This window comes from Tripterygium wilfordii, chromosome 23 (assembly GCF_013401445.1).
Source record: "Tripterygium wilfordii isolate XIE 37 chromosome 23, ASM1340144v1, whole genome shotgun sequence".
Classification (NCBI taxonomy): domain Eukaryota; kingdom Viridiplantae; phylum Streptophyta; class Magnoliopsida; order Celastrales; family Celastraceae; genus Tripterygium; species Tripterygium wilfordii.
Window position 1 is genome coordinate 8,859,279 of NC_052254.1, and position 25,394 is coordinate 8,884,672.

General features: G+C 36.7%; 1 protein-coding gene and 1 non-coding gene across 2 annotated transcripts; one reads left to right on the forward strand and one right to left on the reverse strand.

Moving 5' to 3' along the window:
• Positions 1 to 460: 460 nt before the first annotated feature.
• Positions 461 to 11,334, reverse strand: LOC119993272 (putative DEAD-box ATP-dependent RNA helicase 29). The gene is made up of 11 exons (XM_038840322.1): positions 10,812 to 11,334; positions 7,630 to 8,791; positions 7,460 to 7,517; positions 6,335 to 6,439; positions 4,928 to 4,964; positions 2,865 to 2,941; positions 2,686 to 2,738; positions 2,490 to 2,571; positions 2,348 to 2,404; positions 1,171 to 1,306; positions 461 to 1,005 (listed from the first exon to the last, which is right to left on the reverse strand). Exons 1-11 carry the CDS (start codon positions 11,155 to 11,157, stop codon positions 749 to 751), a joined length of 2,370 nt encoding a protein of 789 aa, XP_038696250.1. The 5' UTR covers positions 11,158 to 11,334; the 3' UTR covers positions 461 to 748.
• A 13,954-nt stretch (positions 11,335 to 25,288) lies between these two features.
• Positions 25,289 to 25,394, forward strand: LOC119993893. Its single transcript, XR_005466588.1, has one exon. It is a non-coding gene; the product is annotated as a small nucleolar RNA R71 (small nucleolar RNA).

Sequence of the window (25,394 nt, forward strand, 5' to 3'; positions counted from 1 at the left end):
ATGACGTGCAAAATCGAACCAACTCCTCAACTACTAAGTAATTGATTGCTCGATTGTACAAGCATTTTAGTTAATCAAACTAGAGATCAAGAGCTAAATATTATGTATCTGTATCGATACAAAATTGAGTTTTGGAGTCTTTGAGGTGAACCAAGAATAAATACTCGCCAATTATAACGGAGACGCGAAAGAGCCCAGAGATGGATTACTTGTACATATCCATTTGGAGATAACTTTTTTTTTTCTCTTCATCGATTTGGGGCTAGGTCGATTCGGGTGACAAACACGAAGGAATGGAGGAAGGAAGAGTGCCCTCTCTGGTCAAGAAGGAAGAGTGTCGAAGGCGAAGGAAGCAAGAAGAAACAACACACCCATATAAGTATCGGGTTAAAAAAAGAGATTTAATCTCAATCGTTTGTCAAATCCAACGGTTAATAGAGAAATATGTAAAACACACCCGTAAAAGAAGTCTGCATATGAGAGACAATATATATACACACACATATTAACCGGATCCATACAAAAAATAAAAATACAAAATAAAATAACTTTTTTCCCTGTTAACAACTAAACAATGAATAATAGTAAAACCGTCTGTTTCTGTGGCATGACAAGCTACTAGACTCCTCGTGAGAAGGAAGCAGAAAATAAATATGCTCACCAAGAAATATTAAACCGGTCTCAAAATTCTCTGGAGGCCTTTTCCAGTCAGAACACCATGACATTGTCAGAAAGGGCAAGTGGCTTTCTACCATGCCTTCCCTCTTTTCCCACTTTTATTGAATGTTTTACCAGTTTTCGATTTGTCTCTTTTTCCATTTTTATTGAATGGTTTACCATTTTTCGATTTGTTTTTCATATGAGACATCTTGTTGTTGGCCTTCTTCTGTCTCTCCTTCCGCACTTGTTCGAGATCTTTGATTTCTGAACGTACGTGAGCATTAGGCACTCCATGCTGTTTCTTGCCTCTGAAGTTCCTATTATCCCATCGCATTTGACGCTCTCCTGCAGACAAAAACATGTTTTAAGCATAAACCATGGATTCCTACCACAATTTCTGGTTTTGGCAAAAAGATACAATTCCCGAGGCAACGCATTAATAGCCTTGTGCAATCTGAGACCACAGTGCATAAACAGGGCTAATAGACACCAAGTTACAGCAATTCATACCTGACATGCTTGTTCCATCAGCATTTCCTTCGTTATTTGTTCCTCTGAGCGAGACCTTTCTGTGTGAACGTTCTTTCCACTTTTTGTATATTCCAGTTTTGGTAGCTTTTACTTTTGAACCACTCTCTGTCTTTACCTATAAATTCAGCAGATTAAACGAGAATAAGGAACCCTGAATCTTAAAGGAGAGTAATCAAAAAGATAAAATTTGGTAAAGAAAACATAAACTATGATAAAATGCAGAACATGTTCAGATTTGGCCAGGTACTAGGGGTACATGATTTTTGCTATAATAGACCAATCCTGTACGAGTTCCAAGATCAATTCAAACTAACATGATTATTACTTCCTCATTTCATCCAGCGTTGGAAGGTGAAAAATACGGAGGAAGAAAAAGTACATTTTTCTCTGATTTTTTGTCGAAGCAGATAATGTTGTATTCATAATACCATACTAAATTTATTGTAAAACATAAGGCACAAGGTGGTGGCAAACAGAAATAGACACCAATGCAAGATCAAACTAAAACTGCAGTACAGAAATACTAAACAAATTGAAGATATATCTACCAGACATGAACAAAATGCATGCAGTGAGAAATCTAGTACACCATATTTTAATCCCAAGGTGGTTGCTACCTTGAGACACTAACGCTTGAACAAGAAGATAATCTAGCTCTTTAAAGCTTAAACTTCCACAGAATATATTCCAAGAATGACTACATCAAAATCATGCCATTCTTCCATCCTTGAACGGTTACTTGAGGGCAACTTTTCTAGACCATCTTAATAAATTTGTAATAGCTTTCTTTATATTTTTATAACAAAAAGACGGGTGAAGCCTTGTTCCTTAAACAAATGGGAAAAAAGAATTCAGATATGAGCAATTACATTGGAACTCCACAAGGACAAAACGAAAGAGAGCAGAATACACGTGACTTTAAGCAACTGTAAAATATGATGATAATGTACAGTTGCATAACCCAGTAGAAAAATAGATGAGGAATTTTCCAGTGCACACCTGTAAGGTAACACAAACTAAAAGGACAGGCATGAATGCTTGTTTCAACCTAAAGCGCAATTGAAATTAGCGAATTTTCTCCTAGACGCCACAAAAATAGACCAAACACGTAGGATTCCACAGGAAAGCAGAATAGAAAACTAGTTTGAACAAGTACCTTTCCACTAGCTGTAACACGTTCGCCATTATTTAGCTTGACATATTTTTTACTCCTCTGCCACAATTAAAAGTTTGAATTACAAAGAATAATGGTTCCCAAAAGTAAACAATAAAACACGAAAAGCTAAACACTTAAATACCTTGTCCCAATGGTACATAGACTTTTGTTTTTGCAAGCCCCCACTATCATCTGCAACCAGATCTAGCACAGCAGTTTCCAACCTTGAAAAGTACATAGAAGAGCACGTGGTATTAATTACTGAAAAGGCACACGAAATCAATTCAGGCATAGAAGGTAACAATGATCTCGCCATCTCGGCCAGTAGTAGATTTTACCTATTTGATCCAAAGCCTTCATTACTATTCACCGAGAGGCCTGCCTCTGTAAGCTGAGAGTATTTCCGAAATGCAAGTTAGACATACTCATCTAAAAAGTTACTTGCTACTATAAAGAGGAATATGAACTAAAAAGGTTGTTCAAAAAATTAAGAACAAAGGTTATAAAAGGTAGATACATGATTTGTTGGCATCGAACTTATATAGTACTCCTCATCCTTGAAGCTCTTTGACTTTCTTTTACAACCACGGGATCCTAACATTCAACGCAAAGACATAAGCATATTTAACATTGAAATAATATTTAAATTTAGTTTTTCATATGAAAGGCATTAGAACAGAAACAACAGTGCCGATACGATTTCTTTAATTTGTTCATTCTGAGTGGCTTTTTTCTTTTTCTTTCTTCCTCCAAAATACATCACCACCTGCTTCCAACTTCACAAATTCTTGCTTACAGGAAAATATGTATAATGGGATGAAAAGTACAACTCCATCTAACTGAACAGCAGTTTTTCAAAAGACATCTATTGCTTCAAAGCATAAGATAACTTCTATTGTGTTTATGGAAGAGCTCTCTTCCTTGGTTTGCTTTATATTTGAAATAAATACCAACTTCAAAAAATTTAACGAGTTCTTTCTTCAAGGGATATGGGGATGGGATAGATATCAAAACTCCTCTATCAATTTTGACATCCATTTTTAACCTAGACTTTTCTTTTTGAATAATAAAATTTTCCAAACATACTTATTCATTGCTTTAGAACATAAATGTACTACATACAGGTTATATAATCCATAGATCTGTACGTCCTTGGTATCATGCCAAGTCCCTCCAGTAAACCCAACTTTAAAGAAGACAATTAATGATTTTACATTGTTGGTAACTGTACAACAAGTTAAGCATGCAAAATGCTAACACCACAAAACGAAAGAATCTCTAACATACAATATGCCAGCAAGAAATTATATGGCAAAGCTAGCATGTTAGGAGTACTTCACTATGATAATGGGGATTAACACAACATATGATTGGGGAAAAAACTCTACTTGTAATGTTGTACCCTTGTACAAAGCAAATTATACCCGGTGCAGAAGACTCTAGTAGGAGTAGCAGGGCCTTTGAAGCGCATGTGTGCACAGCCTTAGGCCCTTAGCCCCATATTGTAAAGAGACTCCTTACGTAATTGTAAGTTGTAACATGTGATGCCTATATTTCATCAAAGCAACTTTACCACTACATAACTGCTTTTCCTTATACATTTTAATGTTGCAAATGTCCCTATAACTTTCAGGTCTATGTTTTCGAGTATTAGTCTATTACTAACTTTTTCCTATTAATACTGAAGTAGTAACAATAACAATTACAATAACGAAACAAGTTCTAAAAATGATGTAGGATCCTCCTGGAGTCCCGGGCATATTGGCTTAACTTCCCATGTACAAGCAATGTACCTAGGTAGAGTCAAACTGGCATCTTTTTACAGATTTGATGGCCGAATCAGTTCAACTCCAAGCTTCTAAATAAAAAGGCAATGTCATAGTTATATAATATCCAATTTTAAAAATTGGAACACAAAATGAACATGAATCAAAAAAGATTTTAAAAAATATTTTTAGAAAAACGAACTATTTTTACTTCGTTTTTTCAATAAAATATATGTAAAGTGAATTCACATGCCCTCGAGTGTATGACATGTATGTGTGCACCTATGAAATAGAGTAGAAAGCTGGTAACTGAAGAAAAATATATTGACCATTCAGGGAGAATGAACATAATTTGACCACTGTTTTCCAAGTCAAGAACCAGACTGAAGAGCCATATGGTTCTTGGTTTAAATAGTTCATCCTGGTTGCATGGTGGGCTTCGTAAAATCAAATTTTTCCATAGGAAGTTCTGTGCTTTTATGATTCTCTCCAAAACATCCCTTCAACAACTGTGGAGAGCATGAATCCCCAAAACTGTCGACTCAAACTCAAGTTGAAACATAATGTTTGCTTGCAGTCATTAACAAAAGCTGTATTTTTTTCACCAAGCCATATTCCTAAGAAAGAACAATATCTATTTCTGTAGCAGTGCTGCAGTAGCCCTCACTTGTAGCAAATATAATCCATGAAAGATGCATCACACATAAGGCCAGTATATCAGAGTGCAATAACATGATGCGAGACCATTGACGAATTAAAAAAGTATGAAGTGGACAAGGGTAAAAAGGAAAGAAAAAAAGAGAGAAAAATAAACCTTTTTCCTTTGACACGGTAATTTCTGGCTCAACTTCCTGCAAGTACAAAAGCATCAGGATAAGGTGGAACAAGGTTTTCATAATAATCATTAAACTCATTCGTGAAACAGACGATTATATAATCACCACCAAGAATTACCAGGCAAGGCAAACATAATAAACATCAAAGTCAAAGGTAATGAAATGAAGAGGCTACACCAGACCATATTACGGTCATGTCTAAACTTCTGTTCAGAAAAATATTGGAGCAAACCTTCGCCATTAGAGGGGAAGGACCTGCCAAACATTTTTCTCACAAAAATAAAGAAAAAAAGATAAACTCTTGTGCCCAACTCTCACAGTGGAGGGGAGGTCCGGGAAAGGCAAGATGTAGCAGAGAGCTTGTTTTGAGGAATTGAAATCATGACCACTAGGTTCCAGTGAAGCAACTCTATCACTAGAACAATAGTTCACATTTCCCTGCCAAACTTTCACCAAAATAAGTACATAGAATTTCAATGACTAATTGACATGCCTATTAGAATATAACACCAGGAATAATTCTGAAACAATCAATGTATTGTAGATATTGTTCCCACAGCGTTGTAGAACTGTCCCCAGATCACCATTCACCATGCAGGCATTATCTAATTCTCAAATATCGCCACCCCCAGTTCCAGCGACATCTTCATATCTTGGTTTCACCTATCGTCAAGGTTATCTTTTATCTCAACCTCCAAATATTGACAAATACTCGTGCTCTTGATGGTTGATTGACAACCTAGATTTCTGTAACATAAAATCAATGATCCTTTATTGCCCAGTTAGACACATCCTTGTGGCACCACTAGGCAGTTTCCACTTCATAGAGTTTATGTCATACAGTGGGGCAAAATCCTATTCAAATAACATTACATGAAGTATCAGTCTGAGGTTATTAAAATGGTCCAGATCCAGAAGGATACAACTAAACGATGACCAACTTTGACTTTTATGATGGCCTCAAGAATCAAGATTCATATTGAAACCTCTTCTCTACCTCTCATCCATCTCCAATCCAAAAAAGAAAAAAGGAACATTTTTCCTCGATGATAAGAATATCAAGAACGCAGAAAGTCTACTTTTTTTCCCAAATGGATGCAGGTACCCTTTTGTCCCCAGCTTAATGGACCAGCTGCATAGACTTTCAAGTTTCCAGAATCAAAGTCCAAAATCCCATAAAACAATATTGAATTTATCAAAAGGTCTGGAAACAAGAACATGGTTAACTTGTTTATGAAACTGCAATCGCTCAACAAAGCTATGAAAATAAAAATAACGCGTGCTAAGCATTTTGGTCATGTGGTGTCCAGACTATATTCTGGAAGTAAATGTAGCACATTGGTAAAATGTAGTGCGAGCATTTAGATTGCATAAAATGGATTTACCTTTTCCACTTGCTTTTGAGAGCGCTGCTGCTGTACCAAATGGATGATCTTCTCGTGAATAGCTCTTTTTTTCTTCATTACATCAACCCATTGGCTCGAAGAACCCTGCAACAGAGAAGATATCTCCAATGTTAAACAACAGTATAAAAACATCTGGAGAACATATATAAGAACATGGAAGAAGAAGCTTATGAGAAAATAAAAACAGGGAAGAAAAAGGCACAGCCTGGGGCAGAAAGGTGTGAGATTGTGATATTCTAAAAAAGTCACTCAAGCCTAAAAAAGTCCCAGTCTAGTTTAGGAGGATTCATTTTATTGGCAATTAAAAATCCATAAAGAATAACTGTCAAGTTATGCAATTGCAAGACAATAGTCTTACATGTCTTTGGACACATGCAATCCAAAATTCAGTCATCCTGAATTTTCTAGAACAGAACTTCAACATAATTTTCCACCTCAAACAATCCCCATCATATTTTATCATCAGAATATCACTTTTCAACTTGGCGTACATCCCCAGCTTCTCACAGATAAACCTGTCTAACTACTAAATTAAAGTTAAACAATAGTGGGACAGATGTTAACAATTTCTTTCTTCTCTCTCCTTCCTACAAAATAAACATGGGTGTGTTGAACCATTTCGTCCAGATTGTGTTCTGTTTGGCCAATAAAATGCATTGCCAATTTCCTAACAATGCAGCATAGATTTTCAGAGAAGAGAAAGATTCACAAAAAAATCAGTCCACCAATCTACATTGAACAATTTCATAGCACTGTGATTGGTTTCTGGAGAGAATAAGCAATAAAAAATTTGTTGGAAATTGGAATGACAAAATACTGCAAATTTGCTTATATAATTAGCATTGCCATCCATCTAGTATCCTAAATTCAAAGATTACAAACGAAGAATTAATAAATTGGGCACCCAAGAAGGTAAAACTGCCCCAACACAATCAAGTGCAATTCAACCACCATTAAAAGCAAGATTCACTCAGAGAACATAACAAATATGAACCAAGAAATGTTATATGTGCGAGAGAGGTCCATGTAATAGATCAAAGCATGCAGTCAAGCATTAAAAATCTTATAAAAGAAGTCGCAAGAAGTAGAAAATAAGAAAACTACCTGTAGATGTTTTGATTTGGCAGCTTCGCCTTCTGCTTCCAATATGGTCTGCTTAGGTCTGATATATTTCAGCCATTGCAAGGTTAATTTAGTAACTTATAGAGAATAATAAAAGAGAAGTGTAAACGTATCTCCCCAAGATAGAGAAAGAGAAAGCACATCCAGCTTACCTGAATGCTTTCAAGCGCTCAGAAAATGCCAGAGCCATTAATTCCTCTCCACCCAGAACATTTTTAAAGATTGGATGTAAGCCTTCACGAGGTAATTCCTTGGCTCTTCTGATAGACTCCTTTGAAGGCAAAGGTTTTGTCTTGGAATACAAGCGAAATGCATTGGTACAGGCTTTCAACAAAGAAGACAATTCGGAAGATGAATCAATTATCTCACGGACCCTGTCTGAGACAAGGTCAATGACTGTCTGAGGAAAGCGCCCATAGACAGTTCCTCCTTTTGCAAGCAATTCATCAATTTTTTTCATAGCTCCATCCATATCCTGAAAAACCTCCTCCTCAGTTGGGGCAGGTTTGATCGGTTTTGAGAGAAATAGATAAAGATCTAACAGGTAAGGCATATCCTCGGCAGTCAGAAAAGAAAATGCAGTACCAGTTCGACCTGCCCTTGCAGCTCGCCCAACACGATGGACAAAAATTTTAGGCTTTGGGGGGAAATCCCAATTAATGACATTATCAAGCAACGGAATGTCTATGCCCCTTGCTGCAACATCTGTTACAATTAACAACATAGTCTTGCGTGCCCTAAATCTTGATACATTAATTTTGCGAGCATCTTGATCCATGTCACCATAACATATAGAAGGCTCAATACCTTCTTCTCTACACAATGTACTAAGAAATTCCACGTGATGTTTTGTTGAAACAAATATGAGCGTTTGCTGGTCACAGCTAATTTGCTCCCTGACCAAATACAAAAGTGCAGCATTTTTCTCTTCTGGTCGCAAGGTGAAAAAGGTCAACTTCAAATCAGAGCTAATTTTAGTTTCAAGATCAAGACGCACAAGATGAGGTTCACGCAAACCAGCCTTAGCAAACTCGGCAAGTGCACTGGGTAAAGTTGCACTGAAAAGCAAGGTCTGGCGGTTCTCATTGAGCTGGGCAAGGATTTTATGCAACTGCTCAGCAAAGCCCATGCCAAAAAGAGAATCTGCCTCATCAAAAACTACATATTCCACTGTTTTCAACGTCATGTCATCGACTTCCGATAAATGGTGCATAAGCCTACCAGGAGTTGCGATAATAATATCTGGGTTCTGTGCTAATTCTTCAAACTGACTTTCCATGCTATCACCACCAACCAATAAAGTAGTGTGAAGATCTGCAGAAAAAAATTAGAAAAAATAACTCCAGGCATCAGTGATAACAAGTAATGGAATATAAGATATGGATAATAAAGATAAATCGTAACACTGAAATGTATTGTAATAGATATAATCTCTCTCAAACCAGGTGAAGAAAAGTCTCAACTTACTTGAATGATAAGAGAAGTACATGGAAATTATTAGAGAAGAAATAGATTCTAAAACGGCAGGTGATTGCCCATACTTCTTAGAAAGGCAGGGTTGTTATTAAGACCATTCAAAGAAAGGTAATCAGTTATATTTATATATTCAAAATTTCCATATTTAGAGAGATAAAGGTGTGGTCACACAGAAACAAATGCTTTTAACCTCATCTCTCTTTTTTTGCCCATAAAATTTGACATCAAAACAACCGAAACTAATGAAATTCTCTCCATCAATCCATACACGCTAAACAGCAATTAGCTGATCCACGAAAAAACATTTGGACTGTACTCACCCTTAAGTGCTTATCCTCCTTCAGTTCTTAAAACCAATTTGCACAACTTCACTCGAGTTTTTAGCAATTTCCTTTCAAGGAGAGCAGCTGGTCATGGCATTATCAGTTTGCTCATTCACATAGCACAGAGCAACCTTAATATCACTTATTGTTCCATAAATCAATTTGAAGCGAGTAGTTGTCAATCGACTTGTTCTGTTTTGTCAACAAAGCTGATGAAATTGGACTAGGTATATATGTTCGGACACAAATAATGGTTAAAAGAATTTATTGATGAAATACAGAAGTCTTCCTAAATTCAGTCTCGAAGACATAAGTCTTCAAACATGCCTAAAGATAAAACATTCATTTACCACTATGCCAACAGCAGAATGTGTAGCCATATTCTTTTCACAACTTCGAATGAAGTTTCTCCACCTTACGAAGCCCTCCTATTCCTTTTCTTCCCTAATCACCAGAATGATCACCGAAATTATGGTATCTACAATATCCTTTTCTTTCTACATAGTTGAGGTCTTGAGTTGTGGAATTCTAAGTTTTGATCAAATCTTCAACCATGCCATAAACCCGTGATTCTCAAGGCTGCCACTCTAAATGAAGACGCCCAATTTCAATGTAAAGTGACAGTTAGAGTGGCATGCCTTGTTGACACCCATCTGTTTTCGCAAAAGTAGCACATATCGATTAAGGCAAGGCCCCTTTTCATAATTTTTTCCCAAACAGCTCTCCCAAGCAAAGAAAAAGCCACCTTTATGGGTATCTATCTTCCAAACAGTTCTCATTCATGTCTTCCTCTTGAAACAATCGCATGCAGAGAATTGAGCAGTGATTTCTGTGAAATGTCCACCCTAGAACTTCAATCTATCTTCCACATCAGGTACATGTTTTGAGTTGTAGATTATTTCAAATAATTCAGCATAGGTATGCAGTTCTAATCATTCTCCTCTCTTATGAATAGAAAATTCAAGGTGATACCTCCATTGTAAGGCTGTAAATAGTTTTCTACCAAAAAGAACCTTTGTTGTGAGCTATAAAATAAATAGGTTCAGAAATTTAGCTTGACAGTCTCATTCACAGGTCAAGTATCTTTCCAAAAGCAATCCCTCGAGCATTTTTCAAATGCGCAGTTATTTTTCTCAGTCCTGAAAAATGGGCATTGATTGATCACTAATTGATACGGTTGACCCACTTCAATTGCACTAGATTTCGAATCAACTATTTTATTTATAAAGGAAAATTAACAAAGAAAGCAATACTGCAATAAGCTCTAAAGATCTACACCAAAAATTCCAACAACTTAGTTTGACAAAGGAAAAAAAATCAAATAATGATCAAACATTTTTCTCTGTCATTTAATTATATCAATCATATATAGCCTCAACCATGAGCAAAACTGGGTTTTCTCTTCATTTTCCAACCAATTAAACACACTCCTAATTTCTCTTAGTCCTCATCTACTCCTAGCAATTAAAAAAGCACCAAACTCTCTCGATTCAAAGCAACCAAGCAAACTCGAAATGAATTTCCTCAAGCCTTACCAGTGAAACGCCCAAGCTCCTTGGTGAACTTCAATGTCTGCAGCGCCAAGTCCCTCGTGGGAGATAGGATGAGTGCCCTAACAGCACCTTGAGGCACGTGCTGCTTAAGCTTCTCGAGCATGGGGATGAGAAAAGCTGCGGTCTTTCCCGATCCAGTTCTCGCCATGGCAACCACATCGGCTCCGGCGAGGATGGGCGGCATGGTTTTGCGCTGGATTGGAGTGGGGACCTTGTAGCCCTTGCGCTTGATACCGCGGTAGACATTGGGGCTCAGGTTCAGGGATTCGAAGCCCCCAGACTTGGCCTTCTTTTTCAGCTTCTGCTCCCTATCTCTAGCTCTTCCCATCGAATATGGTGGAGTATCGAGAAGTCTCCAGCCAGTATTTTATAGGGAAACAAACAGGAGTAGAAATAAAGATGGAAGTTTTAGCAGTTGCTCTGCTGCGTCTAAAACCTTGACTAGGGTTTTGTTTCTGCTTGCCTCCGACGGCTGAATCAGGCACAAAGTTTATTTGTTCATTTTTATTTTGTTAGGTCTAAAAGAAAATTTTGTTGGCGAGGCATAGAGTTAATTTCAATTTATGCTTTCACCCCCAAGTTTTCAAGAGTCCCACAAATCGAATTATTTTTTAGTTTTTAAAAACGATTTTCTATTTAGATTTTGAAAACAGATTTTAGAAATAAAAAAATGCTTAAAAATTGGTTTGGCTTGTGTTTTTTGAAAATTGTTTTATGAAAAAAAAATCTCATTTGACAGATGCTGTTTTTGAAAAAGCAAAATAGAAAATTCATTTGGATAGATATTTTGTTAAAAACACAAAATACAAACAATATTTCATATAATCATATAGTCATCTATTAATAGTTTAAAAAGAAAATATGACCATAGAGGTAAACATTAACATTGATGGTGCTTTATTAAAATAAAGCAGACTCAACATTCGTTGTGTTACAATGATTCAATCACATCAAATTAGTTATATAACAATATCAAAACATGACAATAGCTCCTTGGTCAGTTAAATCAATCATATTATTATTGCTGCTTGAACTTGCCCCCATTGAAGTTGAAGGTTGGATATTCGAAGGATCCATATTGTCCCATGTATGAAAAAGTAGATCATGTTGTGTCTGTTTGCGTAAGAAATTATGAATTCCACAACAAGCTATTACTATAAGAGCACTTACAATGGTGCCAACAAAACTGTAGGAGATTTTGTGTTTTGATGATGTGGTTGTATTGGAGATAGTGTTTTGATGTAGTTTTGTTGTGGACAACATGGAGACATGGGATATTGTTGGCCTCCATGTTGGGTGAGAAGGAATAATGTATAGGAATTTGTATTTTACTGATGTGACTGTATTGAGAGACGTGTTTGACTTGACTTTTTTTGTAATAGAGGTAGAACCCAAAAATGATTTTTGTTGTCCCAACAACACTTAAACCATTGCAAGTGCTCTAAGTCTTTGTCGAGTTGGCGGGTAGGGCATCACTTCAAAATTGAGCTGCGAGCATTTAACACTCCAAAACATCTTTCAATCACCATTCTCATTGATGAGTGTTGATAGTTGAATAATTCATTACGAGTACGCAGTTCTCCCCTTGACCGTGGTACTCTTGAATATGATATCGACCTCCTCTATACGGTGGTAAGAAGCCCATGATGCAAGGGTATCCAACATCAACAATATAATATTAGTCTGCAAATTTGAAGAAAAAAAAAGAAGTTAGGCAAAGTAAAAAATATATATATATATAAATATAATAAATTGAGCGATAAGTACAAATTTCATATGTAAGTTAGAATGTTCGTTGATACTTCCAACTGGATGTGGAAAATTATTTTCTGGTCTCGTTATTGTATTTAAAAGGATCGACCCGGGAGTATTTTGTTGGGCTTCCAATCCCACATAAACGAATGTGAACATAATATTGAAATCACAGACACACATGACATTTGATGTCATAACTGATTTTCTTCCTTTACAAGCAGTTAATTTCTCAGCTGGAGCCCATGCACTTATATTTGTCTTGAGCCTTCTACAACGGATCTTGCGGAACAAAGCAAGGTTGAGGATGAAAGACTTTGGGCACCGGTGGGGTACTTGCCAAAGGACCTCTGATGATCAAGTTAGTAATCAGAAGAAGGTCAGGTAAAACAAGTATATTGAAGATGTAAAGTATGAGATGTCAGATGTGAAATATAAGTACCAATAAGGCAAGTATGTGAGGTGTGGAATGTAAAGTATAAGATGTAAGTATGGGATACAAGATAAGAGACTAAGAGTTGGCTAAAGGTTGAAGGTTGAGGAAGCTCTATGCTTCTGTTGTATGAGTGAATGAGAGAGAGCATGAATCGAATCCCATTCGAAAGAGCTGGAGAGGAGGTTTTTATAGTGGGGTCTTGGTTGACCAAGACTGGCCCAAAGCACGCTAATGTCAGTTTGTAGGTATAATGTGAAGGTGGTTTCAAATAATGGTCGGTTGTCATGACACGTGATTCATTATTGTTGGTTAAAGACATAGTCATACAAAGGTAAGACAACTTAATGTTTGGTAATGGTTGCAACCCGTCTGACTCAACGTGCTTGGCTCAGAGGCCGTATTTGTCTCATTGAGGCTAGGTCCGACAATGGTCTGAGATAGCCATTTCCTTTGTATGGTTCGAGTGTACGATTCACATGGTATGGCTCGTATGTAAGCATGAGCATGATATGCAATGAAGTAGGTTGAGTTGTATGCCTGGTACCTAAGACGAACGTGACCTACGTTTGTCAATTTTCATGAAGTCAATCGACTTGGACTTGGGTGCCCGAGTATGGGACGTCTGACCTAGTTCAATGAAGCTATAAAATAGAAAAGCTTAGGGAGAGAAACTATAAAATAGAAAAGCTAGTGTCGAGAGTACAAACAAAATAATAGATTTGCAGCTTAGGGAGTGAAGGCTTTTTCAGAGATCAGAGCAAGAGATAATTTAGCAACAAAATTTAATTCTTTAAAGTTTTAGGCTATGGACAGGTCGTACTAAAGTGGTGAGCTGTTCAGAACTTCAAATTATTTCGTGACTCCGCAAGCTTGTGATGTATGACATGTTATAAAATAAAAGATATGTATGAAGATAGGCCGAGTTAGGGTGACAAAACAGGAAGCCCGGGACCTGCTGTAATTTTATTACAGCAGGTCCCACTGTAATACCTATTTTGAACATTAAAAATTTTTATTTTTATTTTTAAAAATTATAAATATGTAGTGTTCATCGCAACGAACACAACGATATATTTTTTGTTAGAAACAAAAATCAAATTCAACATGAAAAAGACACGACAATTCTAGACCATCGGATATAAACTCAAAATATTTGATTTTTTGAACATGATGAATTTGATTTTTGTTTCAAACAAAAAATATACCGTTGGATTCGTTATGAAAAATACTATATATTTATGATTTTTAAAAATAAAAATAAAATTTTTTACTACCTATAAAGGGTATTACAGTGGGACCTGCTGTAATAAAATTACAGCAGGTCGCGGCCACCCGACAAAACAGGGTTCATAGATATTTAAGTGATAAAGTTAATGGCTTGTAGAATTGTTTGTCGTGCATTCCAAGAGGGAGCATGATTGCTTACCTACATGTCACTCCATAGACCATGTATTTTGAAAAGATGGTTTGAATGGGAGGTGAGATGGTGCATCGCTTGTGACGCTCGTTCCATGAAGTATTTTATTGTTCAATGTGGTTTCTATAAATAAAGCGCTTCTTCATTCTCTTTTTATATTACTTGTTTGGTTCGTGAGAGGAATAGTTCCCTGTAGAGGAAAACTTCATTTTAGATCGAGGAGATGGAAAAGGAGGGCGCAGCTTCTAAAAGTGTTGAGGAGGGGGTGTTTTCATAAATCTCACAGGGTTTTACCCTAATCAATTAGTCTTGAATCGCGTATTAACAAGGGATACTTGGAAGTGTTGAGGGACATATATCGTATACCAGAGGGGGTTGTGCTTAGGGCTCCTACCAAGGACGAACGGATAGATATGGATTGTGAGAATGAGTTTTCGTTCTACGAGATCATGTTTAAATTGGGTCTCCAATTTCTTTTTGCTTACAAACTATTGATGCAAGTTCTACGTCGATTTGGTGTGGCTACTAGTCAATAATGCCCAACTCCCTCAGGATTATATCAGGCATTCAACATTTGAGTTGTAAGAATGGAGTGGAGTTCGGTATGGGAGAGCTGATGTCATTGTATACATTTTAAAAGCACGAGATTAACAAGGGACAGAGAAAGTGTTATATGTTGTTGTGCGACCTCGCAAGGCAATTATCGCGTTATTTGTTATGCTTATATTATTTCATTTCGCTTTTTGTTATCCGTGGTATGAGATCTTAAGATTCCATCTTTGGTTGCAATGTCCAAAGATCCGTCGGGGAATATGTGGCAAGAAGACCGGCTTACGCCGGCGACGGCTATGCTAAGGAAGTAAGGAGGCTTTCAAAGGCAGAGAGGCGGTGGAAGGCTATCTTGGGTGAGCTTCTGTCGAAGGGTGCCCGATAGCAAATAGGAGTCAGGAAGAGTTATTTCTTGATTAAGGAGCTTTCGAGAATGGCGAGGCCGGAGGGAGCTTTGAGCGTATCCAAGAAGGTTGGTGAGGCAAAGGAGAGCTTAGAGAACGTGAGTGTGGTAATTGAGTCCGAGGAGGAGTTCTTAGGAGAGGAGAGCAAAGTAGAGGTAGAAAGGGGAGAAGAGGAGAAAAAAGAGGAAAATGGATTAAGGGTAGTCGGAGTTCGGTAGTCTAAAAGAAAGGAAAGGTCGTCTAATTGAAGTTCCAAAGGTAGATGGCGTAGGGATCATGGTTCGGGTTCATCGGTCTCAAGATCCATATATAAATGGAGAGGGCGCATATGATGATAGAGTCTATGATGGATATGATGGATATAGCGGTTATGGCATGGAGACGTTTACTTGTACATTTTCAGCCCATGCGTCTACTTTTTCGTCACCACATACCATTCTGACGGAGATCGATAGACTCTTATTTTCGACAGATGAGAAGTTCTTGAAGGGGTTGGGTTAGCTTAGGCATTGACGCAGCACGAAAAAATCACAGGAAATATAAGCGTAAATCCTCAAGAGCAAACTTGGAATCCACAAAGGAAAATTGGTTGTAAACCAAAGAGTTTATTAATTTCAATAATAATCCAAATAACAACCGACCAGCAGCTTAAATAGTCACTAGGAAACCCTAATTAAGTAAAAAGACCAACAAGGACATTAACTAAAACAAAACAAACTAAAACGAAAAGTTGACCAAAATAATAAAATTTTGTCCACCTGCCAGCCTGTCTTAAACAGATACTACCTGTTTGGCACAATAAAAGTGGAAGGATCCGCTTCCGGCTTCCGCTGTGCCAAATAGAATAGCGGAACCAGCGAATCCGCATGGGAGCTTATAAAACGGTTTCCACTGTCCAATTTTTTTTAAAAAAGTAAACGTGGGGCCCACATTGGCCCCACAGATCATTATACTTTATTATTTTTTTTATTAAAAACAGTTGGGGCCCATGGTTAATTAATATCTTTATTGATATATTACTCAAATAAATTCTTTATTAATATATTACAACAATTTATTCATGTGGGACCCGTGTAATATTATAACAGTTTATTCATTTTCTTTAAAATTTATACTTAAAATTTAAGTAAGAAATCATATTTATTAAATTAAATTATTAACAACATTATTTTAAAATATAAATTTTAATAATTTAATTTTAATAAAATTATATTTATTATATTCATCTAATATTAAATTTAATAACAAATTTTAATATAAAAATCAAAAAATATAATATTATAATACTTTTATTCCACAACTTTTTCGTTAGCGTCAGCTTTTAATTCACCAAACATCTCAAAACATATTTCGTAGCTTTAAGCTCAGCTTTTTTTTCTACAGCATTTCTGCTAACATTGAAAATCAAACTTTCCTCTCTATGAAACGGAGCCATAATTTAAGCTTGAAAACGATCTCAATCGGGCCAACCAGTCTTCGGAAACATATTATAATAGGAAATCTGCCAACCAAGTCAAAAGTTATGACTGTTTCTTCTCTGCGGCTCTTTTGAGTTTCCCTTCTCAATTTCTTCTTGATTCCCATCAATTCCTTCCTCAAACGCGATCACCACTCGTTCTACTCCAGGCATCTCGAGACACATTGGTCCATTCCTTCCAAGCTTTTCAAGGGGCAATTTTTAATTGTAAAGAGATCATCACACTAAGAAAGGAGCGAGGGCGAGCTTTGACCAATAAGGACAACGAAATTGATTGCTTGAAACAGGAGTTCTGGACTGCCAAGAGTCTTATTGAGTTGGTGGCTCAAAGAGTTGAGCAAGTAGAGACGGAAGTGGTGGGAAGGTGAGGAAATGTGAGGCTGCAGTGATTGAGAGATTTAGGGCAACCGAAGATCAAGTTGACAGACTTCTCATGATGAGGTTTGGGATGTAAGTGGCAGTCGACGAGTGGAAGAAAGCGGGACTTGTATAATCAAACTTTGGAGAAGCTTGGGGATTGTGAGAGAGAGAGACATTGCCCTGGATGACACTAGGAAAATGAATTCTGACCTTCCTTTTCTTCTTATCGTACATGAGACTTGGTCGAACATCCTCGGTCCCTTATAAGTAATTCTTGTAGTTCCAATTTGACATACCACAATTTCCATATAAATCCATCAATCTATATATATATAACTGAGGATCCACAAGGCTTCTTCTCAATTCATGGTGCCACGTGGACGCCTTTACAAAAAAGCTTACATAGACAAAAGAAAATTTTAAAATGTATTAGAAAACTTTAAGACCCACAACCACACACATAAATATATTGCAAAACTTTAATACCCACAATCACACTCATACACTTTAAGACCCACAACCACACTCATACAATTAATAGTATTCAAATAATTTTAAAATCATATTGAATTGTATGAGAATTTAATGTTTCATAGGAGTGGTTTGATGTTGTTTTGGTTTCTCAAAAGCCATGTATTGCTAATTATGAGAGTCTTTTGATATGACTCAATTAATGAAATTCATTTGTAGTATTTAGTTTGAAAACATTTTGTGTGTTTTGGGCGTTAATTAGCACCATTTAACAATATGAATTACCCATTAAGATGATTAAGGTTACTTTTGGAACCCTCCATGTTATAAAAGGTGGCATCTTACCATTGAAACACAACCTTAAAACCATCATCCATACAACTCACAAAAAAATTATTTAGTAAAAATGGCAGAGGGTTTGCTTAAAGGTTTAAACCCCGATCAAATGGATTCGCATGTTGTGGTAAGGCTCACTCAACTTTGGGAATCACGGAATACCAAGACGGACGAAACAATAAGTATTGACATGATTTTGCTTGACCGCGAGGTGAGGATTTTTGTGATGTTTTCTTCTATTCCGCTATACATCCACATATTAACATTATCTTAGACACTTCTAATGTATTTTTCCCTCAATAGTTTACAAGTTTAAAAAAAATGACAACCTACCTTAAATTTTTTAGATTTGCTTTCATACGTGATTTACACCATCTTCACTTAATTTGATGTATTCTTATTTTGTTTTATTTATTCTATAATATCTCTACTGTTTATTACATAATTTTATGGTCCACAAAATTTATTTGATTTGTATTATGAGTGTAATTTGTAGTTCTTTCCCTTTCTTAGCATATTGATAAAATGTATTGTAGTTATTTGCTATTTATTTGATGTTGTTCATCATGCTAACAAAGTATTGATTAATTTTAAAAGGGAACACAAATACATGCTATTATATGGAAACGTCAAGCGGAACGCTTCCGGGAGAAACTACATGAGGGGAAACTATACAAAATCAAGAATTTTAGGGTCGTTGTTAGCAAAGTTAATTACAAGCCGTGGATGGAAAAAAATTTCTTAGCAAATTAAAAAAAGGTATTGTATATATTTTACCTTCATCTCACAATCATTTTTATTTTCTACAATTAAAGCTCTACTGCTCTTCATGTTAACAAAGTATGGAAAAAATTTCACACATCTCTATTTTCTAATCAAAATATGTGCCGCGCGAAGCGCGGGCATGCAACTAGTTTATATATATAAAATGGAGGCCTCAAGGATGCTTCCCCTTGAATTGTGGAGAATAGCAAAGAGAGGGGTAAAAAGCTTCCCCTTAATTATGGGAAAAAAATCATGAATGCTAATAATAAAGACCCACCAAAAATTAAATAAACATAATATTAAAGATGTTAATTATGGGAAAATCAATGCTAATAATTGTGAAAAAGTATTACAAAATACTAAAGTACTTTAGAAGCTGTCACATCTGCTTCTGTATGGCTCAAACTTTTGCCACATGTAATAAAATGAAATTGAAGTTGTGTTAAGATACGCTTTCAATCATCACGCCTTTTCCAGCAATCATATGTTACAATTTAATAATGTCATGTTATATATAGCAGTGTTATTATCTTGCTACTGAATGTACTCGCATTATAATTAAAATCTTTGTGAAGTGTATTGCACTTCAAACTTGACCACTTTTAAAAACCTTTTAGTTTTACCGTTTAGTCGCGTGAATAAATGGGGACACATATTTTTGCTCTGTTGACGCTACTGAGTACTCAGGTTTAGAATGAGATTCATGATTTGTCCATTTACTATTATGCATAGAATATTGGCCATACACATATTCTTGATGACCTTTGCCACTTTGGAGAAAAAAGCAACGCAAGCAAAAATTGCTAAACTCTGAATATATTTTTTCCTTATGCATCATATTTATTGCTCCCTCTTAGAAAATTATTTCTTAGCATATTAAGAAAAAAGTATTGTAGAAACGAATTAGCAAATTATCTGAGACAAAATGGTGGTGGTTCTGGCAAAGGCCATGGCTTCCAATGAACGAGTTTTTGTTGAAGGGAGATCTGGGAAGAAGATGATGAAAATAAGTTTTTTGTTTTTTTTTCCTTAATTTCATAACTGGAAATAATTTGATTTAATTTGTTTTTGTTTTTGAACCGGTACCTAGTCATATTTGTCCATTTCTCCACTTATATTTAACATTTAGAATCTCCTGATTTACATGGGACAAAATTTTCCATATTTTGTATGCACAAAAAGATATAATTTTAACAATACACCTATAGCATTTTCTCTTAAATTTTCACATCTATCATGACCATGATGCATTGAGTTTTCATATGACTAAAACCATAAAAACCAAACTTACTATTTGGTCTAATTAACATACCATCTCTTAACTGATATACTTGTACAGAAATAATGTAATTCATAACTACAACAATCATAAACACCACACTTTTCTTTATCTACCCACAGACCGTTATATGTTGCATTTCAAATGAACAATTATATATATATATATTTTAATACACAATCATTCTCTATTGAGTTTGATTCACTTGCATAGTTCTCCACAAATCTCCAAAATTAACATGCATGCCTAGATCTAGGCTTCTTTTAGCTTATGAATAATATCATGAGCACTCCAATGATACACCAAAGTAAATCAGTAAACTTGTAATTCATTATCAAGTTCATAACCACTTCTCAAACGGGTCTTCTTAATTCCTTCATCACTTGTCTAATTTTCCTAGTTAGAATATTTTTCAACCAATTTTCTTTGTGCATGTATGATATGGATTTAATTGCAAGCGCACAAATCGCACAAGTAATATAAAGATGAGTAAATTATCGTTTCCACTAGGGATGTGTTGGCAAAAGAAATCAATGTCAAACAAGCTACAATTATGTAAATTGGAGAAAAGGATTAGCGATTGGTTTTTGATTTTTACTAAACTAATTAAAAAGAACAAAAACAAATCAAACACAAATATGAAATCAAGGATGGAAAGCACTAGGGTACTTAACTTCACCTCACCTATCCAATTCAATTTCCTTGATTCCTTAATCCCTAATTCATCTCTCAATAATGACAATCGATTTCCCAACCTATTCAAAGTTCTATTCCTAGATACATCAAACGTATTTTCAATATAAATCCCTGTTATTCCTAACAATCGGATTAATATATCAAAAACCCATTACGAACTATGGAAATCATTTAGCGATTGCATAAGTCACAAACCTATATTCCTATGGTTCATGCACCCTATGTCATCTATGGCTTGAGGCAAACCCTAGATATCTCCTTCCGGTCTCAATCTAGGCAGCAAATCAATTGAATGATGGCCAAACACTCAAAAGCATTAATCACACCCATAGACAATCAAGAGAGAGAGAAATTAAGAAATAAGGAAATCAAGTTTATTGAATCTTCAAGGTTTGGTTACATTAAGACTCTAGTAGGAAATCTAGCCACTCATGGAAGCAAAATACATCATTAAACAAAGGAAATCAACCATAGAAACTAGGATAGAAAAGGAGAGAGGAAACCCCCTTGTAGATCCTCTTCTTCTCCAAGCTCCAAGGTGGCCTCCAAGCTCTCCAATGGAGGTAGCACGAAATCCAGCTCCACCAGCCTCCAAGCTCTCTCCCAAAACCCTATCTTATGCCCTTTTATACTTCTCCAAACTCTTATGTCGTTTCCAAAACAAGTTAGGGTCGTTTTGGCTTAGAAACACGTGAATTCGGGTCTTTTCCGCGAAACTGCTCAGTGCTGTGAATAGTACTCCGATCGATCGGGAATATTACGATCGATCGGAAATACAATCTGTCTCGATATTTTTAGGTGTTTTGACAGGTCCGATCGATCGGGAATATGGCCGATCGATCGGAAATCAGTCCTGGGCTCCAAATCTTCCTTTTGCACTCTTTTTCTCCCTTTCTTGCCTTGACACCTACAATATGCAAATATAGCTTTCTTAGGCAATATTAACTCTTAATCAACTCAAAATGCAATGAACTTATGTGTAAAGGATGCACAAATGTATGTATATATTTGGCACATCAAACACCCCCACACTTAACCTTTGCTCGTCCTCGAGCAAGTTGAGAATGAATAAAGGAGGGAAAGAGTATTTTCTGTTAAGCTCAAATGAAAAATAAAACAACAAAGACCTACTCCAAATAAGCAACTAATCTATGCCACTTTCGTAGGGCTCACGATGACACTTAGCATGTGCCACAAGCCTTTAAACCCCTAGGTGCCCCTAGTAGGATGAGTTGTGTCTCCTGAGGGTTTACCAGAATGATACCCACAAACACTAAACAACTTCAATGCCAAATTTAACGCCATCAACAAGAGTATAAAATGAACTCACAATTGCAACCCTTTCCATACTAACAAACCAAACATTAGGGCATTCAAACCAATAAAAGCATTCCTTCAAGAATCTTATCTCATCCACTTTGCTTATAAATTCAAGAAATGATGCACATAATGGATTTCACTTGATATTTGGCTTCAAAGTGACATAAACAATGACCATGAAGTCTTCCAAGAACAATAAGAATCAAAAACCAAATACAATCAGCATTTATTCAAACTTCATTCTTATTCACATTTTTTTTTCTTTCTTTTTCTTCTCAAAGGTGGCTTGTGCAATGCTCAACCTCCTTAAGCTTTCTACATGACCCATGTAACGAGCTTTCGACCAATGACTCCCAATCCAGTTGGCTTAGGGCACTAGGTGTTAAGACACCCCAACGGATCTAATTACCCGAGTCAAAAAGGCTACGAGGTTAAACTAGTCACCAAGGTACTCTAACATTCATTTCCTACCTTTTTACGCGAAACTCATTGCTTGCCAGGCAAGAGGCCCGGTTACTCAGCAGAAAACTTATGAAAGAAACCATTTATTCATAAACAAATTTTTTTTTCTTTTCATTTTTCATTGCTCAAGTAGTGCTATTTAGAATCAAATTGATCTCAAACAACCACAAATGCCAAAGTCAAGTCATATTTCATACCCCACAATCAAGTGTTCCATATTCACAAAAGCACAATGGACAAAACAATTTTCAAGATAGGAAAACTCAATTGGAAAGAATGTCCATAGCAAGATCCATCAATGCTTCAAGGATCACAAAATTCATCCAAATACACTCAAGAGTGACATGACATAAGGCATTTGAAGTCAAAAATTTTATTATTTAACAAAAACTAGAAACCTAAATTCCCACCCCCACACTTAAAATATGCAATGTCCTCAATGCATGGAATAGGTGGAAATAGAAATAAAAAGATAGAGATAGAACAATAAAACCTGGGTTGCCTCCCAAAAGCGCTTGGTTTAAAGTCTTCAGCCCGACTTCCCTTTGTGAATTCAACCGGGATCCTTGAAGTTTGTGGTGTAGACTCCCCTTGATGGCTTCTTAAGATTGACGTTTGATTGCTTAGGTTCCATACAAGGAGAATAAGCTTTCATCACCACCATTTCTTTAGGATAGACATTTTTCTTCATTTTCTTGGTCTTCATCTTCTTCTTTTTCTTGCTCTTCTTTTTCTTCTCCTTGGGATCTTCAAGTTGAGGCTTTTGAACTTCAATTGCAGCTTGGGAGGCTGTCTTAGGAACTTCATGCTCAACTTTGGAATTTTTGCCTAAAAGAACTTCCACCGGAATATATGGAATTTCTTTCTCAAGAATGTCGGGGATGAACATGTCAATATGCTCTACTTGGAGGCATTGTTGAGAAACCTCCTCTTGCCTTCTATGGCCAAATACTTTAAAAGTGATTTGATCACCTCCCGCACCTCTCAAAGTAAGCTTCCCTTTTTCAACATCTATCAAAGCTCTCCCGGTGCTCAAGAATGGCCTTTCCAAGATTATGGGAGTAGTAGGGTTGGCATCCATATCCAAAATAAGAAAATCAACCGGGAAACATGAGCTCACCCACCTTTATTAACACATCCTCCACTATGCCAAGAGGGTACTTTATAGATCTATCCGCCATTTGTAAAGACACCGTGGTTGGACTAATCTCTTTCACTCCAATTTGCTTCGCAACCGATAATGGCATCAAATTGATGCTAGCTCCAAGATCACATAAAGATCTTTCAATCAAGGTGTTACCTATAGTGCACGGGATTGTGAAACTTCCCGGATCATCTTGCTTAATTGGGAGCTTCCGTTGCACAATGGCACTACACTCTTCAGTTAATTGTATCTTTTCATGCTGCTTCAATCTCTGCTTCTTGGATAAGATCTCTTTCAAGAATTTGGCATAGCAGGGAATTTGCTCTAAAGCTTCAGCAAAGGGGATGTTCACTTGAAGCTTCTTGAATACCTCCAAAAATTTAGAGAATTGATCGTCATTCTTCTTAGTGCTCTTCAATCTTTGAGGAAATGGAATTGGAGGCACATAAGCTTTCACAAGAGGTGCAGGAAGAGAACTATCGGGCCAATCGGGCTCAATTACATATCGTGGCTGCACATCTTTCACTTTCACAGGAGCTGGAACAGGCCGATCGATCGGGTGGGGCTCCGATCGATCGGAAATAGCCTCGGGTAAAGTTTTACCAAGGAGCCCGATCGATCGGGAACCCCCTCCGATCGATCGGCAATTATCTCTGGACATTTTTCAGTTTTGTTCTCCTCTGTTTTCCTGCACTTCTCCTCCTCCTGCAAAATTTTTGCCTTTTCGACATCTAGATCAGAAGCATTTTTAACCACCTTACCAGTCCGAAGAGTGATTGCCATGCATTGCTCTTTGTCCTTCCCTTTTGGATTCAATTCCAGTTGGCTTGGCAAGATACCTCTTTCTCTAAATGACAAATTGTTAGCTATTTGCCCCAATTGTACCTCAAGATTCCGGATGGAAGTTCCATAGCTTTGCATCAAAGTTGCCTGAGCTTGTAGAGTAGCATCGGTTTTACTCATGTATTGCTCCGTCCTCGTCATAAATTGGGAGGTATGAGTTGTAAGTGTATCTAGGCCTCCGCCTAGCTTTGAAAACATCTCATCAATATCCCTCTTCTTCTCTTGGGGCTGCACTAAATGTTGAGGATTTTGTACATTTTGAGTATTGTTCCAAGAGAAGTTGGGGTGATACCTAAATCCCGGATTGTAGAAGTTGGAATAAGGATCATTGCGGGGTTGATTGAAATTACCTCCACCAATGGCATTCACTTGCTCACTAGGATTAGAGGAAGAAGCAATGAGACACTCCCCCGTAGGATGGCGTCCACAACAATAATCACAAGAAATGTAGGAGGGTGTGTTTTGCATAGCATGTACCCCTTGAGCTTGATTTAGTGTCAATGCATCAATCTTCTTTGCCATAATAGCCAATGTAGATATAACTTCATCATCTCTAAAACTTCCTCCTTGCTTTGGATTCCCCCTCACCGAAGACCAAGAGTTAGTGGTTTTGGCCACTTTATCCAGTAATTCCCTAGCCTCCTCTTGATTCTTGGTCATGAATGAACCTCCTGCAGCCGCATTAATAGTCTCCTTAGTATGCATGCTCAACCCATTATAAAAAGCTTGGTACACTACCCATTCCGGAAGGCCATGATTTGGACAACTTCGAATAATTCCTTTAAAGCGCTCCCAAGCCTCATAAAATGATTCAAAATCCTTTTGGGCAAAAGACATGATATCCGCCCTAATTT